Source organism: Callospermophilus lateralis, chromosome 6 (assembly GCF_048772815.1).
Source record: "Callospermophilus lateralis isolate mCalLat2 chromosome 6, mCalLat2.hap1, whole genome shotgun sequence".
Taxonomy (NCBI): Eukaryota; Metazoa; Chordata; class Mammalia; order Rodentia; family Sciuridae; genus Callospermophilus; species Callospermophilus lateralis.
The window spans coordinates 47,413,016-47,438,833 of NC_135310.1; the positions used below are offsets into that span (position 1 = coordinate 47,413,016).

Genomic DNA, 25,818 nt, shown 5'->3' on the forward strand with positions numbered 1-25,818 from the left:
TCAAATATAAAGTATGGTTTCTGTCCAAAGATCAGGAGTGAGGGGAAATTTTCAAACATCTTTCAAGAAATCATTTTAAATCATTTAAAAAAACAGAACCAATGAGTTCTCTGTTCATAAAAGAGAACATATAAAATTAATCTAAATTATTTTTGTAGACTTTGGTAATATTTTTCCCCACACACAGGTCTCAATCCTACTTATTTTTTTTATGCAAAGTCACCACTGGAATTTACTGGAAAAGAAAAAAAAAATCCCAGGTGTTATTTCAAAGATGAATAGGTTACTACTAAGGAAAAGAGCTGCCCTGATAATTTCTCTCAAATGTTCATTTTAAATAAAAATAATTACTTTGGGTACTATGCAGCATACTACTCATTACACAAAATAGGAAATCAAAACTTTTCTTTTCTAGGAAATTTTCCATCTTTACTTTTAAGATTACAACTTATTCAACTTTTTTTCCCTTTTGATTGCCTAATTCAACATTTAAATTTTTTAAATTCTGCATTTCAGTGTAGCAAGAGTTCTTTTCAAATGTTCTTCACAACACAGAACACAGACACCAGAGCAACATTCTCAAGTCACACTGTTTAACTACAATGAATAAGAAATGAAAGTGGACGGATATCTCAAGATAGATATTCTCTCTCCTCTGAAGAGGAGCAAGCTTTTAACAAGTGAGCAACACAGAACTCCACTCCCCTGCAACTCCCTCAAACTGAGAATACCTTCATTTAATAATATATTATTTTTAAAAATTAAAGTTTGGTCACTAGGAAAGACTGAACAAAAATTATTCCCTTCTCCCCAAACAACCCAAACAGTTCTAGTCACTCTCTTCCCTCTACTCCCCACAAAAACAGGGAAGTAGTAGGGGCCCAAAGCTTTATATCTGAAATCTTGGCTCCTATAACATTGCTATATGCTCAAAGTTGTAGGTCTATATATTTCATTATCCAATACTTCCCCCATTTATAAGTTTAATTCCATACACACACACACATACACACACACACACACACACACACACAGCCATACACTCACTCTCAAGTAAGACACTTTTTTGTGTTTGTTGATAAATTATGAGGAATATGAACTAGGTGTGCACAGGGTTTCATAGGTGCTTTGTAAACATCAGAGTCACTTGGGTCCTTTTCTCCAAAAGCCTGAAATCAAATTATGCAACCAGGGATCACTACTTTCCCAGACGCTGTTCACAGGCTGCATATTGACGAAGGGCAGAGAAAAAGTCCTCATAACTGATGTTTAGGTGGGAAGGCAGAGAGCTGTAAAGAAAGCACAAGAGAAAAAAAAAGGCAATTAGATGATAAACTGTAATTTGGTGGGGGAAACAAAGGATAACAATGAAAATGAGGTTAAGGACAGAAGAAAATAAATTATAAGCAGAATATGTTAAACCATATCTACTAAAAGACTGCTAAACTTATTGTAAAACAGAAGAGAAAAGCAACTATATTAAGTTAGCTTCATAAGCAGTTAAAGCAAAACCTAGATTAACATAAAGCTGGAGATCTATGTGTATAAAGATCTCACTCGAATCCACTTGTAGTACTCATCACAGAGTGAAGCCAGTACTATGTGAACAGTTTATAAAGCCAGGCTTAATGTTGAGCAGAGAATCACAACGCCCCACATGATGATATATTAAAGTTATATATGGTGAGTAAACAAAAAATGAATATTTAATTTAATTCTACCACTTTCAACTGCTTAAGGAGATAGATACTTATAGTGTGAAAATGAGCATTTTAAAGACAAGAGTAAAATACAACCAGAGGGTTCCTCTTTAATTATTTTAAAATAATTTTCAACAATTAACATGAAAAAAATCTCTATTTATACAGCTTTAAAATGAGATTTGGAAATGCCAAATGGTAGCAGAATCAAATACATGGTCAGATTCAGAATTTAATGGTTACATGTAACACATACACACAAACACACAGAGTGCACAAACTTGTCAGAGAAGAACTACTGTCCTGACCTTGTGGTTCCTTTTAGCCATGTTTTTTTCCCTCTGACTAGACTACAGAAATTCTGAACCTAGTCACCCACTTTCTTCACATTTCCAATCATTTCTTCATAACATCAAACAATATCTCTGGGTAATATCTGTTATCAATCTTATATCTTCATCTTCTTCTTAAATGATATCCTCAAAAGATACATTTAATGGCATTCTTGCTAAAGCTGGTTTCAAACACCCTCCTCAAACCCCCCACTTTCCAAAGTCTGCCTCAGTTTACACTTCTCATCAACACTCTTTGTCTCCTGTTAACTTTTCATGAAGCACTGAGAGTCACTACCCGTCAGTGCTTCAGAAGCTGTCTACGTCTCAGTTTGCTCTATCAGGGATCAAATCTTCTACTTCTCCATCATTAAGGTATCTTCCCTGCCATCATTATGCTCAGTCTGATGGAGAATTGACAGAGAACAAGCCTCAACATAACAAGAGAGAGCCTGTGACAGATGTATGGAAATAATAGATCCAATGGAAGAGTCTGTTCAAGAATATTCAAGAATCTGTTCTCCATTATCAGATTTAAATCCCCACCTCTACCTTAAAATGTCCATTTGACAAATTTCATTTTAAGTTAAAACAGAAGTTTTAACTTTCCAAAACCACATTATAAAGCTGCATAGCCAAAATTCAAACCAAAATCTATCCTATCTGCTCTAAAACATTTTCTTCCCTCCAGACCACTCAACTATCACTACTGCCATTCTTAAAGTCTACCTAAAAGGCACCTGGAATGAATGACTTGGAAAATCCCTGGAGAAAACCAAATAAAACACATGTATGCTCACCCTAAGAACACCCAGTTTGGAGACCTAGGTTCTTATCCACTTTGTTACAAACTTGAAAAATGTCTCTTCCCCATTTTTTTCACCTGTAGAATGAAGAGGTAGGACTAGATGATCTACAGTCCTTTCCTACTTTACCACACCACATGAACCCTGTGCCTCTTTATTTGATACCTTTTTCTTTCCTGCCCCCAAGCTTGCATTTCTGAGGACCTTTGGTACACTTTGGAGAGCTTCTCTAGTCTTATACTCAAAACTACTTCCTAGGTACTGATGATCCCAAATGAAAAGATGTTCATATTTTTAATCTTGACTTCAATCACCAAAAAAAATTTACACCTTTTACTACTAAGTGTTTCCATGTAAACAGACTATGGCTTCAAAATAATCCACATCTTCCTTTCAAAAATCAGTGCTTCCTTTATTTTCTGGTTTCCTCTCAATAACACTTCAATACACATCACCACTTCGGTTTTACCAAGTAGAAACCATTTCCTTTCTTCTCTCACATTTACCCATAATTAGAAAAGTGCTAGGTCTGTGATCACACTTGATAAATACTTCTCTTGGCAGAATCTGATCCTTCTAAGATCAGGAATTCAAATACTTTTTAATGCTACCAAGTGTCTCCTTTATTCTAAAGCTGGAGTCAGCAATAACAGCCTTGGAGCCAGCACCTGATTTTATTTATAAAATATATATATATATAAAGATTTTTCAGAGTATAGCCATTCCCAGTTGTTCATGTATGGTCTGTGGTTGCTTGGCTGTACTGGATGAGTTAAGTCATTAGAATAGTGAAGGATAGTTGCAAGAGGCTAACCGGCTTGAAAAAGCCTAAAATATTTACTATATGACCCTTTTCAGAAAAAGTTTGCCAAACCATGTTTTAAATAAACAATTTCATTTTCTTCACTATATTCTTCTCTTAAATTACAGCTGTGGCCTCTTCACTTGTCTTTATATTCCATCGTTTCCCAAACCCAATTTGCTCTAATATATACCTGCCAAACAAAATCTTCTAAAACCACCATTCCCATATTAGTCACAGGTTCAACATTTCTAAGTCTCTGTCTACAATTTTACATACTCCTTATGTTGGTATTTAAAGCCTTCCAACCTTTGACACCCCTAGACTATTTAATTTAATTTCATACTACTGCCTAATACTCTGTTCTGGTGAGGCCAGTTCTATTTCTTTAAAATGTGCCCCAGATTTTCTTTTGTTTCTATTCCTATCATCTACATGTCCCACTTTATTCTAAATACAAAAATTATATCCATTTTATATAACCTGGATAAGTCATGTTTTTCTGTAGAATCAACAACTCAGGCCCACAGAGATATTGCTCCCTCCTGATCTACTCAATATCAATATCAAACATGTATAAAACAATATTTTCTCTTAGGTCTAACTTATTTATTTATATGGGTATTTACTTAGCCACTGGTACTGTGAAGTACCTGAGGTAAAGAATGTAGTAACATAATTTTTTGGAAATTCCACCAGATATAGTACTGGGCTCAAGAAAACAAGTGCTGGGCTGAATCAAAACAAAGTTATTACACTTAATTACTTACACAATCTCAGTCAATCTGATTTGCCAGGGAAGAAAGCCTAATGTGCTGTCCACAGGACCAAACTTCAATACTAAATCAGGATCAGGGTAACCATTTGAACCTTGGAAATAAAGATACACACATGAAATTAACATGCATTGCTTACCAAAACAATGACCAAGGATAAAATCTGCTAAATAAACTGATATATCCATTTTCTTCAGAAGCTTTACCTGTGTTTCTATCTGTATGTTTCCCCCTCACATCACTCTTGAATATAATTTAATATTTATGTTCATTCCAAATGTAGAAATTTTCTCAAAAGTCCACTTAACTGGATTTCTTGATAAGGAAAGTAACCCAATTCTCACCCTAAACCCAATAAGTACCCCACCCTCACCAACACCAACTTCCTCTATCTTTTAAGACTTAATTTAGGTATTCGCTTGGCATCCTGGGAAAGATACTCCTCTTAGGGCAATATTGATCTTGTGGCCCAACTGTTGATTTGGGCCACAAGATCAATGCCTTCAATGTTCCCTAGAGCCTAAGCAACCTCAAAGGGGAAAAAGAGACTACTCAAGCCTCAACAAATACATGAACACTCTTTATCTATATTATGAACTGGTTTTCATATGAGACCTGTCTTTTCAGGGGGGCAGAGATAGATAAGGAAGTTTCAACTGCTTCAAAATAAAGTTTAAAAGAGTCACTGGTATAGCAGATAAGATACTATAATCTGAGGGACCCAGGTTCTAACAGTTCCTCATACCCTCAGCCCACTTGCTTGCCACACAGTATCCTACAGCTTAACCATTTTCAAGCAAGGAGATTGGATTAGGCAGTAATACTGAGGAATTAGGCAGATATTGAGGTATTGTTTGAATGACAAATTCCCTTTAAAGTTCATGGTGGTAGAGCAAACAGACTAAGCAGAACTCCTCAGCCATCTAAAAAGCAATCCTCTTTAGTTTAAAAAAAAGAAAAGAAATGTCAAATAATACTCCCGAAGAGGATTCCAAATCCTCTCCATAAAAAATAAGTATTAGACAAAACCTGTCCTTCAAAAGCATTGGATACTGGCTAAAGGGGGGGAAAAAATCATTCTTTAAAAAAGGTGTGTGTGTGTGTGTGTTTTTCTTAAAACCAGGTAGGAAATCAGCTAGAACTCCAGGTAAGAATGGCAGAAGTCTATGGCCTTCTTACCTGGGATTGCTCCTAATCCCCCACAACTCTATACCCAATCAATTGCAGAGAACTATACCTTTTCTAGCACAGGGCTGATGGCAAAATCAGTAGATTTGCTTCTTATAGCAAAAAAAAAAAAAAAAAAAAAAAAAAAAAAGACTGAATTCAGAACTGAAAGTTGTAGCCAGGAGGAAGAGAATGGTAATAATCCATATTTGCCAGCTACACGCTGGAGACTCAAAGGGGAAGGAATAAGGAAAGTTCATATCTTTACTGGCCTGAGGCTGAAGACTCCTCAGCCAAAAATTTAACAGGAAGATCCTGGAAATAAGATCTCAGATAAAATCTCATACTTCTACAGCTGATCGGGAAACTATTTACACAGGAGAGAGTCAGGGAGAGAGGGCAGGGCAGGAAGTAAAGGTGAAGGAGACTTAAAAATGTTCTCAATTTTTTTTCCAAAAAATTTTTTTCCAATTCCACACAGAAATCACCTAAGCCTTACAAACTTAAGGTGTCTGAGCATCTGTGTGCAAATCATTGAATGACCACTCAACTATGCAGACACAGGAAGCCAGACCAAAAAAACAACAAGCAAATAAAAAAACCACATGCACACACAAAAACAAAACAACAACAGAACCAAACAGGAGACGATCATTGTCATCTTGATGGACAATATAATCTTATATTTAGAAAATTCCAAGTCTCTACAGAAAGAGCTGCTATCAAGATTAAGTAAATTTTAAGAAGACTGTCAGATATAAAATAAATATTTTTAAAAACCTTCTATTTACAAATATTATCAATAATCTGAAAATAAAGTTAAGAAAATAATTCCATTAACAATGGCAAAAAAAGGAATAAAATACTTAGGAATAAATTTAACAAAAGAAATTGAGTGGCTGGGGTTGTGGCTCAGTGGTTGAGCCTCACCTAGTATGTAGTGAGGCACTGGGTTCGATTCTCAGCACCACATAAAAATAAATAAAAATTAAAGAGAAGTTGAAATTCTAAAGCCTGAAATTATATAGCTCTGAGAGACAAATTAGGACCCAAATAGAGAGAGAAACTATGTTTATGGATTGGAAGACTCAATATCTTTAAGACAACAATTTTCCTCAAATTGAGGGACAGATTCAACTTAACCCCAAATCCCAGCAGAGTCTTCTTTCTTTCTTTGAAATTGAAAATTTGACCTTAAAATTTACATTTAAATGAAAAGGACCCAAAATAGCCAAAAAACAATTAAATAACTAGGACCTTTAACCTCATACTGTTAACACAGGTTAAGACAAAATGGATTATAGACCTAAATATAATCACAAAATCCCTAAAACATCTAGAAGAAAACACAAGAAAAAATAATTGTGACTTTGGGTAAGGCAAAGATCTCTTAAATATGATACCAAATACACAATCCATAAAAGAAAAAAAACCTGGTAAACTGGAGTTTGTAAAAATTAAAAACTTAAACAGTTAAGAAAATGAAAAAGTAAGCCATGAACTAGGAGAAAGTATTTGTAAGTGTACCTATCTTATCACTGATAAAAGACATGTATCCAGAACATATAGACTCTTAAAACTCAATAATAACACAAACAACCTGTTAAAAATACGCAAAACATTGGAACAGACATTTCACTAACGAAGATAAAGCACGAAAAATGTTCAACATCATTAGTCTTTATAAAGATGTGAATTAAAACCAGACAGAATACTATTATACACACACTAAACTGGCCAAAATACATTTAAGATGTTTTTAGCAAGGATTTGTAGAGATAAGAACCTTCTACCTTGCTGGTAGGGATGTAAAACATATAGTCTATTTGGAAAGCAGTTTGGCAGTTTCCTAAAAAAATTAAACATGGCTGGGGATGTGGCTCAAGCGGTAGTGTACTCGCCTGGCATACGCAGGGCGCTGGGTTCAATCCTCAACACCACATAAAAATAAAATAAAGATATTTAAAAAAAGAGAGAGACAGAATACCTTTTAAAAAAAATTAAACATTCACTCACCACATATAGCAATTTCACTGTTAGGTATCTACTCAAGAGAGAAGAAAACATGTCCACACAAAGACATGTATTTCAATAGTCACATGATTATTAAAAAACTGAAAATAAGCAAATATACATAAACTAATGAATGGATAAACAAATGTGGTATTATCCATAAAATAGAATACTATTCAATAATAAAAAGTAATGAGCTATAAATGCAAGCAATATGGATGAACCTCAAAAATATTAGGCTGAATACATAAGAGATAAAGACTACACATTATATGATGGCTTTTCTATAACAGTTCTAGAAAACACAACGCTATGTCAGAAAGCAAACCAGTGGTTGCCTGGTTTGGGAGGTAGAAGTAGAAATTGAATACAGTTACAAGGGAACTTTTGGGCATGACAGTATTCAGAGTATTTGTTTCTGTCATATTAATTAAGTTAAGGACAGCATACATACTCTTTTGTTATAAGTTTACAATACCTGAAGGCAACACCTGGGTTCAACACGTTAGCACTTTCCCACGGGCAACCAACCTAAAGACCACCTGTTTGGCCAAGGACAACTTTAAGGATGTACTCATAAATTACTGCCTGCTTGGACCTGACAAAGTTCAGGAAACAGTCAATATCCCAGTAATCTCTAACCATAGTGCCTCTACAATGGTCCATTTCTCAGTGAGCCCAACTATAGTTACACAATCACAAACAACCATAAGAATAAAGGCAACAAGTGAAAGTCAAAGTAGGAAGTTAGAGCAAGAGAACAGAGGGGGACTGTACTCAATGATGGCCATGTCAAAGTAGAAGAAACAAAGAATGAGGAGTTACTGAGTTAGAAAATGGATACTTAGTAAGGTAAATGGATACTAAATGTAAATAAATAAAAAATAAAAGCCCTGATACCATATGGCTATAGAATCTATGAATGGACATGTACTTGTTAGAAAGATTGCCTTTCTAGTTAGAAGGATCAGGATGTTAAAGTAAAAAGTTCTTAGAGTAGCTCAATAGGGAATAAGCAACCAAAGGCATTTACACACATTGTGGAAAGACATATACATAGAGTTATATTTTGGTATAATACGAAAAACATAGTGGTTTATTTGGTACAGAAAAAATACTTAAAAAAAGTAATCATGGATGATAGTAAGATTATATTCTTGGGATTACCTTGTAAAAAGTTATTAAGTTCAAACTAAAAGGGGGGGGGGGGCAGTCAGGAGGCTGAGGCAGGAGGATGGCAAGTTCAGAGCCAGTCTCAGCAACCTAGCAAGGTTCTAAGCAACTTAGCAAGATACTAATCAAAATAATAATAAAAAAAAATGGGCTGGGGATGTGGCTCAGTGGTTAAGCACTCCTAGGTTCAATCCCCCATGCCAAAAAGAAAATTAAAAGAAAGAAAGAAAAGAAAGGGGGAAAAGTAAATAGAAGTCCTATTTCTCAGAATATTCATTAGTATAAAAAAAACTCAAAAGTCCTTTTCTTTATCAAAAAGTTCTCATGTAAGTGAGCTGACTACCAATTTTATTCTTTCAAAACCATTTCACATGTCCGTCCTTTAAATTTAATAGAGTATAAAAACAAATATCAGGCTATACACTATGAAAAGAACCTAAATACTTCCTTTCATAATATATACTTGTGATACAAAATTAAAGACATATATACTACTTACTAAGTAAACTGTCTAACGTATCTACATCCAAATCTGTAGATCTCTTTTGCTGCTGGGCTACTAACTGGCAAAAGTCCTGAGCAGCTCTCAAAATATCTGCTTTTCCATCTTCTGGGGACAGCACCTTCACTGCCAAATGGCAATTTAAAACTGGAGGAAAAAAACAAATAAGATATTTTAAAAACACACTCTTCCAGATTTATTTCAAAATCAGTTTTATGAATAGTAAGTTCAGAACAAAATAGAGTTCTTATAATAAGAATCATTAATGCCCTAAAATTTCAATATTAAAACATACTTGGCTATTCTCTGAAACGATCAATGGACTCAAAATAATGTCTATGTATATATTTATTATACTGTCTTATCTTCCAAGTGCTTAGAATGACTTTGTACTGTGCATAAATTTTCTATAAAATAGGAATTTTACTCATATAAAACCCCATATATAATCATAGTAGTAATAACAAAATAGAAGAGTGAAAATTGTAGGAAAAAACTGTGTTTCAATGAACTATGTGTGCATTATCAATAGCACACACCTTATCTGATTCCCTAAGAGCTGCTTTTCAACTGACAGAATTCTGTTAACTGATAACAATATAAAATCTTTATCTATAGAAATGCAAAGTTTTTCTAGTCTGATATAGTTTCCATGGTCTTTCCTCCCACCCCAAGAAAAGCCAGTTTTCCTGTGTTTACATATTCATTTATTGATCTAAAAACATTCTTTGGATTGTCTATTGAATAATATGTCTGATTCACTAAGATCTCTAGCTCATGTTCACTTTTTAGTATCTATAAACTGTTTTTATCTTTTATTGAAAATCATTTTTTAAAACTACAAAGAGGGAAAGTCTCAATCTGATGATTAAAGTTGCCAACAATAAAGACTAACAGAACAAAAATCAATGAAAAATGAATGTCAGACTTTGCTTTGAAACATAAACATACATCTTCATGTGTTACATATTCAATTTTACACTCATGCTTACCTTGATCATCTTTGTCATTACTATTTGCAAACCCCGGTGAGTATTTGGAACAATCTAGGCCCAGAAGTTCCTGCTGTTGTTTTAAAATTTCATCCATCAATCTGGAATTATTTCTTTTGAAAATACCTTAAAGAAAAAAAGAAAAAGCATGCAAATCATAACTAGGTTCATTTATCTTCTTCAGTGATTAATGGATGCTTGTCAAAAGAATACTAAATCCAGAACTGAACAAATCTGAAATAAAAAGTATCAATCCTAAATCAGAATCTATAAGGAAAACATGATGAGATTTGTTAATATAAAAGTCTGGCTTCAGTCTTAAGTCAGAAAAAAAAAAAAAGCTATGTGAACAGGACAGAAATTTAGACCTTGAAAGGAATTTTAAAAGCTCATTTATTTGAAACATTTACAGATTAAAAAAAACAATGTCCTTAAAAAGTTTGTCCAAGAATTTATTTATTCCTGATTTCCAACCTTCCATTATTTTCTCTGCACATTTACTATTTATATTAAATACTACTAGCTCCATTTCAATTTGATTTTTTAACCTTAAGAGAAACTTACATGAATTATGTAAAAAGTACAGAACAGACAAAAGTAATAAAATCAAAATTTAATAAACTCGAAAAAAGCACAGAAGGGCTGGGGATGTGGCTCAAGCGGTAGTGCGCTTGACTGGCATGCGTGCGGCCCGGGTTCGATCCTCAGCACCACATACAAGGATGTTGTGTCTGCCAAATACTAAAAAATAAATATTAAAATTCTCTCTCTCCCTCTCTCTCCTTTCTCTTACTCTTTCTTAAAAAAAAAAAAAAAAGAAAGAAAGAAAAAAGCACAGAAATAAACTACATAAAACAGTTTTTGTTCCTCCAACTACACACAAAAAAATTTACCATCAGGTCACTGAGAAAGACAAAGGAACAATGTGACATACATTTAATGTAAATGTAATATACAGCTCTACCTTAAAACATAAGAAAAGTTTCTGATTATTTTTGAAGAGGCAGTTTTCTAGTTAACACTGCTTTTTTGATCTTTATTAAGTGGTCTACTTTATATACTCTCAGGCCTGATGGTAGTTAGTAGTAATGGTAAGTAGTTAAAGTAGCAGTAAAGATTAGCTGGGAGAGAGAAACGAGAACTGTGTGTGTGTGTGTGTGTGTGTGTGTGTGTGTGTGTGTCTCTCTCTCTCTCTCTCTCTCTTCCTCTCTATGGGTGGAAAGACAGACAGGTAGAGGAATATGCTGCACACTTCAAAGTGGTAGTATATGTGTGGCAGCAGTTATAAAAGCAGTCTCTTTGGGTGGAATAAGGCTTTATAAAAGAAACAAGCCTTGGGCCAGCTGAACTCAAGAAAGGTAAAGAGGAAAAAAATGGAGAGAACATTAGAAGAGGCAAATCTTTTTTTTTTAATTTTTTATTTATATGACAGTGGAATGCATTACAACTCTTATTACACATATAGAGCACAATTTTTCATATCTCTGGTTGTAAACACAGTATATTCACACCAATTCGTGTCTTCATAACTGACTTTGGATAATAATGATCATCGCATTCCACCATCATAGAAGGGGAAAATCTTTAAGAAAAAGCACTGTTTGGAATGTTCAAAAGACAGACAAATGCTGCTGATGCAAAGGGTAAGAGAGAAAGGGCAAGAGGATAGTTCTAATTTATATTTCATATTGCCTCCCAGACAGGTAACAGATAATTTGTGAGCAATGTGGAAATCTGTAGAAATTTATACCTTTAAGGAAATTTTCCTAGCATTAATCATAGGCAGGCAGCAGACTACTCCAGGTTGAGGCAATGGAAAGAAGGACTCACCACAAAGAACTGAGAGGACATGGTACATGGCTTACAGGGGAACATACAACATTCCAAGTCTTTTATCCTAGGTTGCAGAAAATGATAATATTTTTTTTAAATGAGCAAATTCTACAAAAAAACTGGATAAAAGGAAAAAAATTCAGTTTTAGATAGTAAATAACAGAATATTTAGGTGGTGTTAACAATAAAGTGATGAGACAGAAGTACTTTACCTGTACATACAAGAACTATACAGGTAAAGGATCCTATCTGTTTTTCTCCTGAGGCCTAACACAGTGCCTGGGGCACAGAGCAAAAACTCAATAAATATATGTCTTCTTAAAGAAGAGAGGTCATCTTCAATCTTGGCACAATCCAACTTCAATATCTTCAATGGCTCCTAAAACGACTAGCGTATTAATAACAAACAGCTCAGCTCAACCACAGCGTTCTAGCCTGTGTATTGACAATTGGTGGAGGCAAATAATTCATGTTTATGAAACAAGTCAAAATATTTCTTTGTAGTACTGTATCCCAGCAAGCAAGAACTGCCTTATGTTTCTCAAAAAATAGATGGAGTGACTCTAACCCCTATCCTTTAACTTCCCGAATGGCATACCTGTAAAATTCTGTTTCTTCACACGCCTGCTGAAATGTCATCCCCTTAAGAGTCCGTCCGAATACCCTATTCAGATGTGTCCCATTTTATTCCACCCTCCACATTTTATTCAAACCCCTTGAAAACAAATACCATTATTTTTAAAACAGCAATATCTTAACCAACCACACCATCACCAGGAACTAACTACATTCTTACTTGTGAACTTGTGTTCCTCTCATCTATTCCTTTAAGGGAACTTCCATTTAACAGAAGTTCAATGTTTACTTTATAAATGGAATTATCAATGCATAAGATGCCATCAAAAGGGACATGCCATTGAATGGAAAATTTTTTTTTTGTTTCCAGGAACCTCTCACAATAAAAGCAGACACTTCCTTATTGCACACAGGCAGGAACTCTTTAAAAAAAAAAAGACTATAACAGAGACACAGTTACAAAATATCTTTTATAAAGAAGATTTTCATAAGGTTATTTTAAACAGAACTTTTGTCTTGGTGATCCAGATGAAGAGATGAAACTAAAAAGTATAGTTTCAGGCCTGAAGGTAAAGCTCAGTAGTAGAGTGCTTGCCTCCTACACTTGAATCCTGGTTTTGATCCCCAACACCACAAAATAGTTAAATAAATGCAGTTTCTGCTATGTTCTTAGATGAAATAGATTATGAGAAAGATGATTCCCAATATTTCATAGCTTGACTCCCATCAAGAAATCTGATTACTCTATGGTAGTTATTTTACCCACAAATAATATCAACTTACAGTTTTCTTTAGGATTCAAAGGCAATACACACATATGCATACCTCACAAGATATACAAGAACTGCAAAAAGATATAAGGGAGGCTTTGATTGAAATCAGAAATTTCTATAGTGATAACATAGTGTATGCAGATTCTTTTTCTCATATAATTCATTCTGTTTGCCTTCCAGAATTTAAAGTCAAAATGATGGCATAAACGTAAACAAATTATCACAAAAGTAATTTTATACAAACAGAAGTTAAGATCATACTCATTCAAAAATAAGTGATTTAAGGAAAAAGCATTTAAACATTCTCAAGTTTTTGAGAAAACTATTATTTTACAGAATTATATAGTATTGAGCTTTTAGAATAATGTTATTGTATCCTTTTACAGATGAAGAATAGATGCAAAATGGTCAAGCAATTGTCCTGAAGTGTCTTAATTCTTAAAAATTTGTCCTGACTTTAATTACTATTCAGTTCAGTAACTATTTTTAACTCTGACAAATGAACAATACTATTAAACAATTCTGCTAAATTTTAATTTCCTCTCTTTAAAAAGTCAAATACTGTCAAGTAAAAATGATCCTTTTTAGAAATAATTAATACCTTTTGAAAAAAGTAGAAATTCAGCTCTATTCCCCACTCCCCAATAGCTCTTTCATAAAAGGCTTTTGAGATTTTACAGGGCAAACAAAATATGTATTTTGAATTCTTTAAGAGTGATCTGGGAATCTAAAGTAAGTCTTTGCAATAATGCTTTAAGGAAGTTCACATTATGTTCACATATGGAAACTATATCATCTCATATTCTGCAACTATATCTCATGAAGACTCAATTTCCAAAAAACAAACAATATAAAATATATATAGAAAAGGTACATGAAAGTCATTTTTGAAAACAAAATGCGAAAAAATCTCCAATTTCCATAAAAGAGGGAAATATTATGCTAGGAAAAAGCTACACCCCATTAAACATTAAGACTATAATGTTTTTGGTATTTTCTGAGAAACATTAGCTATGCACTTTAAGGACCAAATGTAGGCTTCTAATAGTCAAAGAAACATCTGTTTTAAATTCTAGTATTAAAAACTATAAAAAGGAAGTTTAGACAATAGGAGAACTGCACAATTTCAATAGTTTGAAGTATCCCTAACTTTCCATCATAAGACAACTATTCACTTTTTTAATATTCACTAGTTCTTGTCCACATGCACAAGGTATACATGATGCACCTGGTATACAAGATTATGCAACTTTGTAACCTGTTCTTTTCACTTCTATACCATATATACTTCCTTGGTGACAGACGGACTCATATGTTTATTTTTAACATTGCATTATTTTTTTTTTTTTTAAAAAAAGGACTTTGCTGATGTTGCTCAATTCTTAAAATACAGTAATCAGTACTTCAAGGGCCAGGGATACAGCTTAGTGGTAGAATACTCCCTAGCATGTGTGAAGCACTAGCTTTGATCCCCAGCACCAAAATAAAACAGTACTTCACCAACTGATTACTATTATAGAAATAACTGAATATTCTCACAGAATTCAGAATTTATCTTATTTAAGGAAAAGAAATATATCATTATGAGCAATATATAAATAGAGAGGTATATAATGCGACACAACAGACATTAAGTGGTTATAACATTAAAGCACATGTGGGCCTGGGTAATTAATTTATAAGCATTCTAAGTACAATGTGAAGTTATTGCAGTGATCTATTTAGAGTTTGAGTGATATTATCAAAAACAGATTAACTCTGCTAGTGGATGAAGAATGGATTATACAGGGGCCAGAGTATAAATGAAGAGCAAGGGTCTACTGCAAGAATACAAGTGAAAGATGATTGCAACCTAAACTTAAGACAACTGCAAAGGAGAACAAAACAAGTGGTAGATTTGGCATATACTCTAGAAGGATGGCCAAGGTGGCCTATTTATTGATAGATTACAAGTAGAACATGAAGTCAGAGAACTCACACAAAATGATATCTAAGCTTTTAGCCTGCGGAACTGGATGGAAGTAGTATTTTGTGGGATGAGGAAAATATGAGGGGGGAGGTCTGGGACAAAATTTAAAAGTATTGTTTTAAACAGGTTAGGTAGCTGAGAAGCCTAATAAAATAAAAGTGATTTTACAAAGAAGTTGGATATAGAAGTTAGGAACTGTGGGAGAAATCAGGGCTGGAGATACAAAACTGCATGTCAGCACACAGATGATAATTAAAATCACGAGACTGGAAAGTTTATCTGGGACAGTGGTCAGATAACTTCCTGCTATAGGAGCAGTCATACCCTTTCACTCAGGGCTGTTTACAGGCTACACTGGCCCAGCTAAGCAGAAAAACAACAACATACATACAGCTTTAAACTCTACAAGGCATTTAGAAGTGAAACAAAGGAAGAAAAGCCAGACATAAGATTCAGAAAGAACAAGTAGTGAAATAGGAAGAAATCTAAGCACATGTGGTTATCTTGTCAGGAGCAAAAAATGTTTTAAAGGAGAATAAAATTAAATATGCCCGATCTACCTATTAGATTATACTCTTCTTTCAGACACCTTATTAAAATCTTTTCAAGTTTCTGTGCACGAGCTCTTCCAGCAAAGCAGCCTGAAGTGATCTGTAAAAATGGTTCCCTACTCTCATCTCAGAAAACCCTAAAAAAACATGCAAATTAAGATGTTCAAATCTTTATGTTCACTTTAAGAACATCCATGAAAATGCCCAGACCATCAAAGGTACAGGTATCTGAAAAGTCCCAAGTATCTGAAAGATGTCACTTTAAAGAAACAATGCATTCCATTCGACAATGAAGTTGGGAGTTGTGTCCAGTGGTGCTAGACACAAGGTTGGTGACCCAAAAAGAGTGTTGTATTTCTGCTGCACATGCTTAGAAATGCAGAAAGAAATGTTGAACATAAAGGTTTAGATGTAGATTCTCTAGTCATTGAACATATCCAGATGCACCTCAAGATGTACCACCATACTTACAGAGTTCATGGTCAGATTAACCCATACATGAGTTTTCCCTGCCACACTGAGATGATCCTCAATGAAAAAAAAACAAATTGCTCCTACACCAAAAGAGGAGGTGCACAAAAGAAAGATATTCCAGAAGAAACTGAGGAAACAAAAACTTATCACAAGGAACAGGAATAAATCCAACATAAGATAAAAGTTTAAAAGAAAAGAGAGATAAAATGACAATTTGGAATTATTTACAGATTTCCATAGTTGGTCTGCCCTTAAACCCAAACATGTACTAGGTAATAGACATGACATTCCTTTTTTTTTTTTTCAAATTAAGGCAACCAAGTAACAAGGAGTTTAAAGAAGTAGGCAGTTACAAATCTTGTCTGTACTCCTTAAATACTGACTCTCAAAATTTATGTGAAATGTAGGATCTATTCTATAAAATGAGACTCTAAAAATACACATTGAGCCAGGTGCAGTGGCACATGCCTGTAATCCCAGTGGCTCAGGAGGCTGAGGCAGGAGAATTGTGAGTTGAAAGCTAGACACAGAAAAAGTGAGGCGCTAAGCAACTCAGTGAGACCCTGTCTCTAAATAAAATATAAAATAGGGCTGAGGACGTAGCTCATAAAAATAAAAATATACATCGAATATGTCTTAAATATGAAATCAGAATTTTTACTGTTGTTGTTCATTCCTGTTATGATTTGGATATGTGGCATCCCCCAAAAGCTCATGTGTGAGACAACGCAATAAATTTCGGGTGAAAGATTAGATTATGAAAGTTGTGACCTATGAGTTGATATGGATTAACTGGATGATAACTGTAACTTTGGGGTGTGGCTAAAGGAGGCAGGTCACTGGGGGCGTGCCTTTGGGCTATGTTTTGTCCCTAGTAAGTGGACTCTCCCTGCTTCCTTGTTACTATGTTCTGCGCTGTTCTCTGTCATGTCCTTCTGCCATGATGTTCTTTCTCACCTCAGGTCCACAGCTACGGAGTAGGCAGACCATGGAATAAACTTCTGAAACCATGAGACAAAATAAACTTTTCCTCCTCTGTGTTGTTTTTATTAGGTTTTCTGAATACAGTGACAGATCTTTTAAGAAATATCTACAAGTATTTACAAGGACAAAGGAAGGAAGAAAAGTAAGATCATAAACACCAGGGAAAAATTGTCCTGGCTATCAAGCATCTCACCAGCTATAGAAGTAAAGCAACATTTATATATAAACAAATACCCATTCTTCAGTCAACTGCTTTTTTTTTTTTTAATTAGACACCTAAATAAGTGACCTAGGGGTTACCCTCATTTAATTTCTCTAACAACCCAACTGTAACACTACTACATGGGACTCTTCAGAGAAGAAAACATATACTTATGACATAATTATTTAAAATGAAAAAAACTATTAATAATTTATATAACTAGTCATAACCACATAAATCCTAGAAGCCATTTAACTATTTTATTTCAAGAGAACTTCCAGATAACCTCATAGAACAGCAATCATACTGGAATCAATGTGCTGCAGCAAAGGAACAGATATGTATAATAGTGGCACAGTATGATGATAGAATGAGTACTGGATTTTAAGTCTAGGCACATCAGCACAGAAGATAAATAACATGAACAAGCCATGTGGATTTCTCAGCTTCTAGCTGCACATTTATTTTTGTTGTTGTTTACCAGTCATTGAACCCAGGGCCTACCACATGTAAGGCATGTGCTCTAGTTAGCTATATTCCCAGCTCAGGCTGCACATTTTAAAAATGAAAAATCTTCACAGACTGTGCTTATCTGATAAATTAATAGTTCAATATAGAGCAAGAGCTCTATAAAATTAAACTGAGTTGATTTAAAAAGTGTGTCCTATGATTCAGGAGGAACTTATATATTGGTGGTATTAAGAGAGCTCTATTTTGACTTAATAATTTCTTTAATAAGTAATTTCTATCACTTGTAGATAAGTACCACTTCACCAGGGCTTTAAGATGATCCAACATAATTAGTATAAAAAATGACTATTGCGGTCAGAGTCTCTTACTAGAAATCAATACAAAAGTACAAAAGCTTTTGAGCGAGGCCTGGTAGTAAATGCTTGCAATTCCAGTGGCTCCGGAGGCTGAGACAGGAGGATCTCCAGTTCAAAGCCAGCCTCAGCAACAGCAAGGTGCTAAACAACTCAGTGAGACCCTATCACTAATAAAATACAAAATTGGGCTGGGGACGTGGCTCAGTGGTTGAGTGCCCCTGCATTCAATACCCAGCCCCCCCCCCCACACACACACACACAAAAAGCTTTTGAATAAAATCTGGTTCAAACTCTAGAACTGCTAATAGCTGAACACAGGTCTTATCTTTTTAATTCTCAGGTTCTTGATTTATAAAACAGCTAAAGATTTGCTGAATTCTTATGTAGAAAGCAATGCCTGCCTTTATGTCATTTCAATTTATAATAAATAACACTAAGTCCACTCTAAACTAACCTCACTTATAAAAAAGAACATGATGAATAGTCTCATACAAGACAAGTTGATTACTGTTGATTTAATGACACAAATAACTTGATTAAAACAGAAATGTCCTGGTGCTACCATCTTCATTCAGTCTGAACAGTAAATATTTTCAATCAGTATTTCTTAGAAGCATCCCCAATTACTCATTTACAAATGTTTTGAAAAAGACTGACCTACAGCAAGGTTACTAGCATGACACCAATACAGCCAGGCAATCAACAAGTTCTAACACTTAAGATAACAAAACATAATTAGATAACTTGAAGTTAGGTATACTTGAAGTAAGACACAGGCAAGCATAACACCCCTAAGGCTCAAACAGGAAAAGCCATTTAAGGCACAGTCATGCCCCAAATACTGGTTTTTGAAGCCGAGTTATAATAATTTCTTAAGTTATAATCATGTAAATAAAATACCAATCTTCTTACTAGAATTCTGAGCTCAAAAAATTCCTGATCAGATCTAAGAAAACTCCAGTTTTAAGCAGATGAAAGAAATACCAGCAGAAATTACTATAATCAAGAAATACTGCATAGCATAGTATAGCAATACAGCCACATCAATGTTTACAGCAGCATAATTCACTAGCCAAATTGTGGAACCAGCCCAGATGCCCATCAATAGATGAATGGGATAAGAAGATGAAGTATATATACACAATGAAGTTTTACTCAGCCCTAAAGAAGAATGAAATTATGGCATTTCTGGTAAATATATGGAAATAGAGAACATCATGCTAAGTGAAATAAGCCAGACTCAGAAAATCAAGAGTTGAATGTTTTCTCTCATATGCAGAAACTAGAGCAAAATAAGGGCAAAACGGTGGGGGGTCGGATATCATGAAGATATAGGGAAAATCAGTGGAGAAGATGATCTAGGAGGAGGAAAGAGGGATGGAAAAGGTGAGGAAAAGCTAAATAAATCTGACAAAATCATACTATGTGCATATATAAACATACCACAGGAAATTCTAGTTTTATGAACACGTAAAAAGCACTGTTCAAAAACAAATAAATAAACACAATAAAGGAAGATCAGCAGAGGAAGGAGAATGGGGGAGGGGAGGGAGAGAAGAAGAGGAATGGGGACTGAAATGGAGTAAACCAAATTCCATGCATGTATGACTCTGTTGAAATGAACACAACTGCTATGTACTATTCTGATACAAAAACAAATAAAAACAACACATTCTTGCTAAAAAATGTGAAAAAAAAGAAAAAGAAATAAGGCAGGTAGCCAGGCATGGTGTTGCAGGCCTGTAATCCCAGCTACTCAGGAGACTGAAGCAGAAGGATTACAAATTTCAGTCCAGCCTGAACAACTTAGACCCTGTTTCAAAATAAAACTGGTTGGTGATGTAACTCATTGGCAAAGCATCCCTGGGTTCAATCCCTAGTATGAAGAAAAGGAGAGAGATATGGGAAAAAAAAGATTAATTACAGAGAAAATAAAAAACAAAAAGATCAGGCTGGGTGTGTAGCTCGGTGGTAGAGGGCTTGCTTAGCATGCAGAAAGTCCAGGTTTGATATCCCCAGTTAAAAAAAAAAGTAAGGGCTTTTTTATAACATCAGGCTAAGTTAAATATCAAAATGGGAGGTTTTTGTCTAAAGATTAAAAATAACTTATAACCTACATAATTAGAATGAATACTTGTTTAAGTACAAATATTTGGATAAAGGGATATAGGACAGGAAAAAATAAAGGTGGTAAGCTTGTTTCTAAAATGGCTGCTATCAACCCTGTCAACTCCCCACCTTTCTGCTTAAGCCACTTTTCAACTGAGAACTAAAATCCTTTTCTCCATTTCCTTAATTCAAGGCAGATCAGATGCATGACTTTCATTTCCCAAGCTCAGTCATAAGAAGTCTTACAGCTTTGGTCTTGGACTCAGTCTCTGGGAACACTTGATCCAGAGGAAGTCCACTACTTTGTTAGAAGTCTGATTAGCCTGAGGCCACTATAAAATGAGGAAGCTAAAACTAGCCTTATTAAACAACCATATAAAGACAGAGCAACCTGCTCTCATCTTACCAGTCATGATAAACCATGCATCAGACATGAAAAAAAAATCCTTTATATGCCAACTTGTCTGCAACTGTACTATGAGTGACTACAGAAAACTGACCAATTGAACTGCATCAACACATGAACTGTTTTAAAAAGTTATACTTCTGGGCAGAGTTTTACAAAGCAACAGATAATAGAACAGTTGTCCAATCCTTCATCTTATAATAACTTTCACTAATTTCACTAACTACATTTACTAATCCCAACATTCCATTCAATGTTATTGCTACTGGGAATGATGCCTTTGGGGAACTCCTATTTACACACACTCAAAGAACACTGCACTTTCAAGCTAATCCAAATTCTACCTATTTTTGCTGGGTCCAGCTCAAATGTTATTTCCTTTTCTTTCCAGGACATATGGGGACTAATGCTGCTCCCCAAGAAATTCTCCCTTTTCTCTAAAGTCTCTTCTCAATCACTTAACATTTATATATTAGCTTGTATTAATTTTTTAGATATCTCTCCTTGAGTGTAAACTTAAGAGCATCATTTCTTCTACTCCTTGTATTACAGTACAGTATTCCATAACATAACACTTATGAGTACGTTAATAGGATTTTTAAAAGTTAAATATTTACCAAGATATAGGTTTAACAAACATTTCATGGGAAAAAACTGAATAAAGCTTAAATATCTATACTTCCCTGAAAAAGCCCAGTTTTTCTTACATATTCATGATTTGCTCCACCTCTTTTTAGATTTATACTCAAGTCACTGTGGCTTTCCCTGGCTACACTATTTAGAATGGCACCCCTTTCTACATTACTGACTTTCAACACTCCTATTTCTGCCTCACTTCTCTGCTTTATTTTTCCTCCTTGCACTTGCAATACCAAATGTTTTATATTAATTATAATGCACTAAATATTTTATACAAATTGACAAGACTCCTACTAAAATCTAAGGTTCTATGAGCCAGGAATTTTTGTCTATTTTGTTCATTTCTTCATGCCCATGCCTGGAAGAATATCTGGTACTTAGATACCCAACTGTAAACTGTTGAATGAATTAATCAAAATTGATAAATTGAAGGTCTCTTAATCAAGCAGTGAAACTGTCCTCATCTCTTTAAATAATAATAATAATAAAACCTGCTTTTAGAGTAGGACACAAAATTCTCTAATCTTTAAACCTCCATTTAGTTCTCAGCTAAAACGTGGTTCAATTTGACTTCTTCCTTTTCATTACCAATCATTTTGCTTTTAGCCAGTATGACACAAGATATGTATGAATCACATCAGAAATTCAATAACAGGAATTGCCGGAACAAGGAAGTGTGGCAATATTTTAACCTGAGCTAGGAGATAGTCACAAAGTCAAACAATTTAGCTATATATTTTCCTCCCCTATAGGAAGATAAAGGTACTTGATTTAAAAGAATCACTTGGATATAAGTCAATCCAGCATATTGCTCGATGTCTTTAATTTCCATTTCTAATTCACTTTATTTTATTAACCAGATAATATGCAAGGATTGGATCATCTCCTGACAATCTCTATTGGTCTGCTGAGTTTTTTTTTTTTATAAGCAAGTTCTATAATGTCTGTCTCTGGCTATATTAAACCTTACCCTATAGGGCAAATCATCATTGGATGATGATAGGATACTGAATCATATTCCTTGCTGACAGCAAGGAAGATGATAAGGCAGTCAGAGATTACTACTTATCCTGAAGAAACCCTGCACTTAAATCTACCTATATGATGAAGATTTAAAAGTAAAAATCAAGTTGTAGCTTCTTTAGAGCACACAGGTAATCTACGTTATTGAACAGAGAATAAAACATTCATTTTCTTTCCTCCGTACCAGTACTCCAAAACCATCATCTTTATCATTAACCCATTAAGTCCCAAATTTTCAATTTTGTGAATACTTTATTTAAAATAGGTTGGAAATCATAATCTAAAGCTTATATATCCTTTATGTATTTTTTAAATGCTCTAATCATTCTTTTGTTATTTTTCTCAAAAGAATAGACCTCTATAAACATAATCATTATTTCAAAGTGACCATAAGTGGTATACTTGTTGCTCATTTGAAGTTTTCACGCATTTTTAACATCTGGGACAATGGGACAAAATGAGTTAAAATACCAAAGCAGTCAGGACTTGATTAAAACCCAAACCTGACATTTAGAGCCCTCCTCAACCTTATCAATTAGATATTTTTCAATAGCCTGATCAAATCCCATCTCCTCTGTATGCAACTCTCAAGCTCCTCCACTCAGAATTTCTCTCCTCTCTTCTCATAGTAGTTACTGTACTCAAAAAATGCCCCATGTCACTTACATATGTACCTTTCTCCCCAAGCCTGAGAATCCATGAAATTAAAGGCAAGATTCCAAGGAATGTCTGGCACAGTGTTTTGGACTTGTTTTTACGCAATAAGTGTTGAATTTCTGTACTTATAAAAATTGCCTGTGTTGAATTTCATTCTCTCAATCAAAACTTATGGAGGGACAATCCTATCAAGTACTGTCCTGGTCACTGAGGACCAAGAATCACACAGGATCCCAGGCTTCCAAACACAGAAGGGAACCACTGTCCTTTGTGCCTACTCAATCTCTATCACAATTTTTCATAAGACTGGGTCAACTGGTATCTGGCCCCTACCACTCCCATCTCCAGCACTTACCACAAAGCCTGACTGCAATTAAGACCAGTACCTCGAAACTCTTTGGGAAACAAGTGAAGTGTAACCAAAGGGTAACTGGCTAAAATTCCAATTTCCCCTGTACTACCTTTGTGACCTTGGATAAATCAGTTAATGTTTTTGAACTTCAACTCCCTCTTTTGTGAAACAAAGGTATACAAAAACCATCTATCTTACTAGGATATTGTAAATAATGACACATTTTTTTAAGTATTAACTTACTGAATCGAATCCAGGGACTTAATAGGTGTTCAATAAAGTTCCCTTCCTTGAAAGCTCTGCCACTGTGATTTGCACAGAAGGGCCTGGAGAGCGACCGTGTGCGCGTACCCTGGGCACACCTGCCAAATACGCGGTGCTAGAGGTCAGCGATGTCTCTGGCAGCCCACCCACCACCATGCCTCACCTTGGTGGTCGTAGACGCTAATGTAGGAGATCCCCACAGCCATACACCACACCACGATGCTCGCGATGTCCGAGAAGCTGGGCTCCTGCTCTTCCGCGGTGATCACCAGGCCCATATGTACAGGTAGCTTCTCCAGGGAACGGCCGTCCGCGCGCCAGCGCAGCCGGGGGTGGGCGGCGGCCGGACCCGGCCCCCCGCGCGGGAGCCGGTGGTGACGGCGGTTCCTGCCTACTGCCGGGGGCTTGTGGAGCGCAAAGCCGAGCGGCGCTAGGACCGCGGCGGAGGCGGCACGGTAGCAGCGCCTCCAGATCCAGTTCCAGGTGCCGAACCGAACGCGGAGCCAGGAGGTGAGCGTGCGGTGCAGGCAGAGCAGCGCGTGTAGCACCCGCCACACCAGCTCGTACAGCCCCGTCATACTCTTGTGGCGCTCGGGCGCCCACCCCTCCCTCCCACCCACACCCGCGGCGTGATGGCTTTTTATCCTCCCCTGCTGCCGTCGCGGGCCATCACTCCGCGTCCCCCCACCCCCCGCGCCCGAACCCCTTTCCACTGCCAACACTTCACCTCGCCCCCGCCGCCATCTTCCTCCTCCCTTAGCGGCCCCGCCTCCGTTAGTACATGGACAATTCTGATTGGCTGGCGTGGAGCTCTGACGCGGCTTACGGGCCCGAGGATGAGACCTAGCCCTGCGCGGCGAGAGAGGGCGTGCGCCTGGAAACTGGGCTGGCCCTGGACGGAGTGCGCCCCCTGGTCGTGTGGAGGGCAAGGAGCGGGTGCAACCGACCATTTCTGGAGGGACCCCAGAAAAAGCACACGTGTCCTAGGTAGAATGGGCGGCTCCAGGGACCGGCGTCCTGGGCGTCTTATACTGTCGGGCTCCTTTGACAGCCAGAACAGAAACGATTTTCTAGGAGAGTAAGTGATCTAAGTGGTTAGGAAATTAAAGATACTAAAAAAAATCTAAGGGTGGAAAGCAGTCCACCCCAGTGTAGACACTGGGGTTCAACCAAGGTCCCCCAAAGGAAAGTGTCCCCAAAGACTGGGATGTATCTCTTAGAGAGGTTCTGCTACTACTGGTTGTTCAACCTCCCAACTAGACTCTCTCTTCTTAATGGCACTGAAGATCCAGAAACACACCCTCTCAAAACGAAATCCTTACTGGCTTATCCATTGTTTAGTACATAAAAGAGAAACTCAGTTGCCCTGTGATCCAATCACTTCCCTCCTATACTTATTTTTCATTCAGTGATTTACTGACCCAGAGCTGGGAGTTAAGTTTAGAATGGGGAGGAAAATAGGCATGGCATCTGATCCTAGTCACCACCACGTCAAGCCTTGTCATACCTTTTATACAACCCAGTGTACAACCAGGCTGGACTTCTGCGTGGTCCTCTAAGCTAGTTTGGTACTTCCCAGAATCTATTTTGTACCATTCTTCTCCTTTTTTTTCAAACTCTTCCCTTCTGGATTCCTGTTTCCCAATCAGTTATTGCCCAAATCCCAACCAATTCTCAAGTATTAGCCTACATGATACATATTCAATCACTACACACACACACACACACACACACACACACGTACATACATACACATATACACACTTGCATTTGTCATAACCTACCTTTTTCTCCTTTTCCCACTGGGAAGCATCTATTGACTTTTTGGCTACATGCCTTAATTTTTTTGGTCATTGTCCTTTTTATATTTAGTCTACTTTGAATTTCTAAGGCTTACTTCACTTAATTTTAAAACT

The 25,818-nt window shown here is 36.0% G+C and overlaps 1 protein-coding gene across 1 annotated transcript; it reads right to left on the minus strand.

The window, feature by feature from the left end:
• Nucleotides 1–1,106: 1,106 nt before the first annotated feature.
• On the minus strand, nt 1,107–24,495 carry Nus1 (NUS1 dehydrodolichyl diphosphate synthase subunit). The gene is made up of 5 exons (XM_076858311.2): nt 24,066–24,495; nt 10,264–10,389; nt 9,269–9,418; nt 4,411–4,510; nt 1,107–1,289 (listed from the first exon to the last, which is right to left on the minus strand). The coding sequence occupies exons 1-5, from the start codon at nt 24,478–24,480 to the stop codon at nt 1,199–1,201; spliced, it is 882 nt and encodes a 293-aa protein (XP_076714426.1). The 5' UTR covers nt 24,481–24,495; the 3' UTR covers nt 1,107–1,198.
• Between the last annotated feature and the right edge of the window lie 1,323 nt (nt 24,496–25,818).

Coding starts and splice junctions, on each gene's coding strand:
- Nus1 (XM_076858311.2), bottom strand. CDS start 24,480: ATGACGGGGCTGTACGAGCTGGTGTGGCGGGTGCTACACGCGCTGCTC. Junction 4,511..9,268: donor TACGTTAGACAGTTTACTTA/GTAAGTAGTATA, acceptor TTTATTTCCAAG/GTTCAAATGGTTACCCTGAT. Junction 1,290..4,410: donor ATCAGATTGACTGAGATTGT/GTAAGTAATTAA, acceptor CTTTCTTTACAG/CTCTCTGCCTTCCCACCTAA.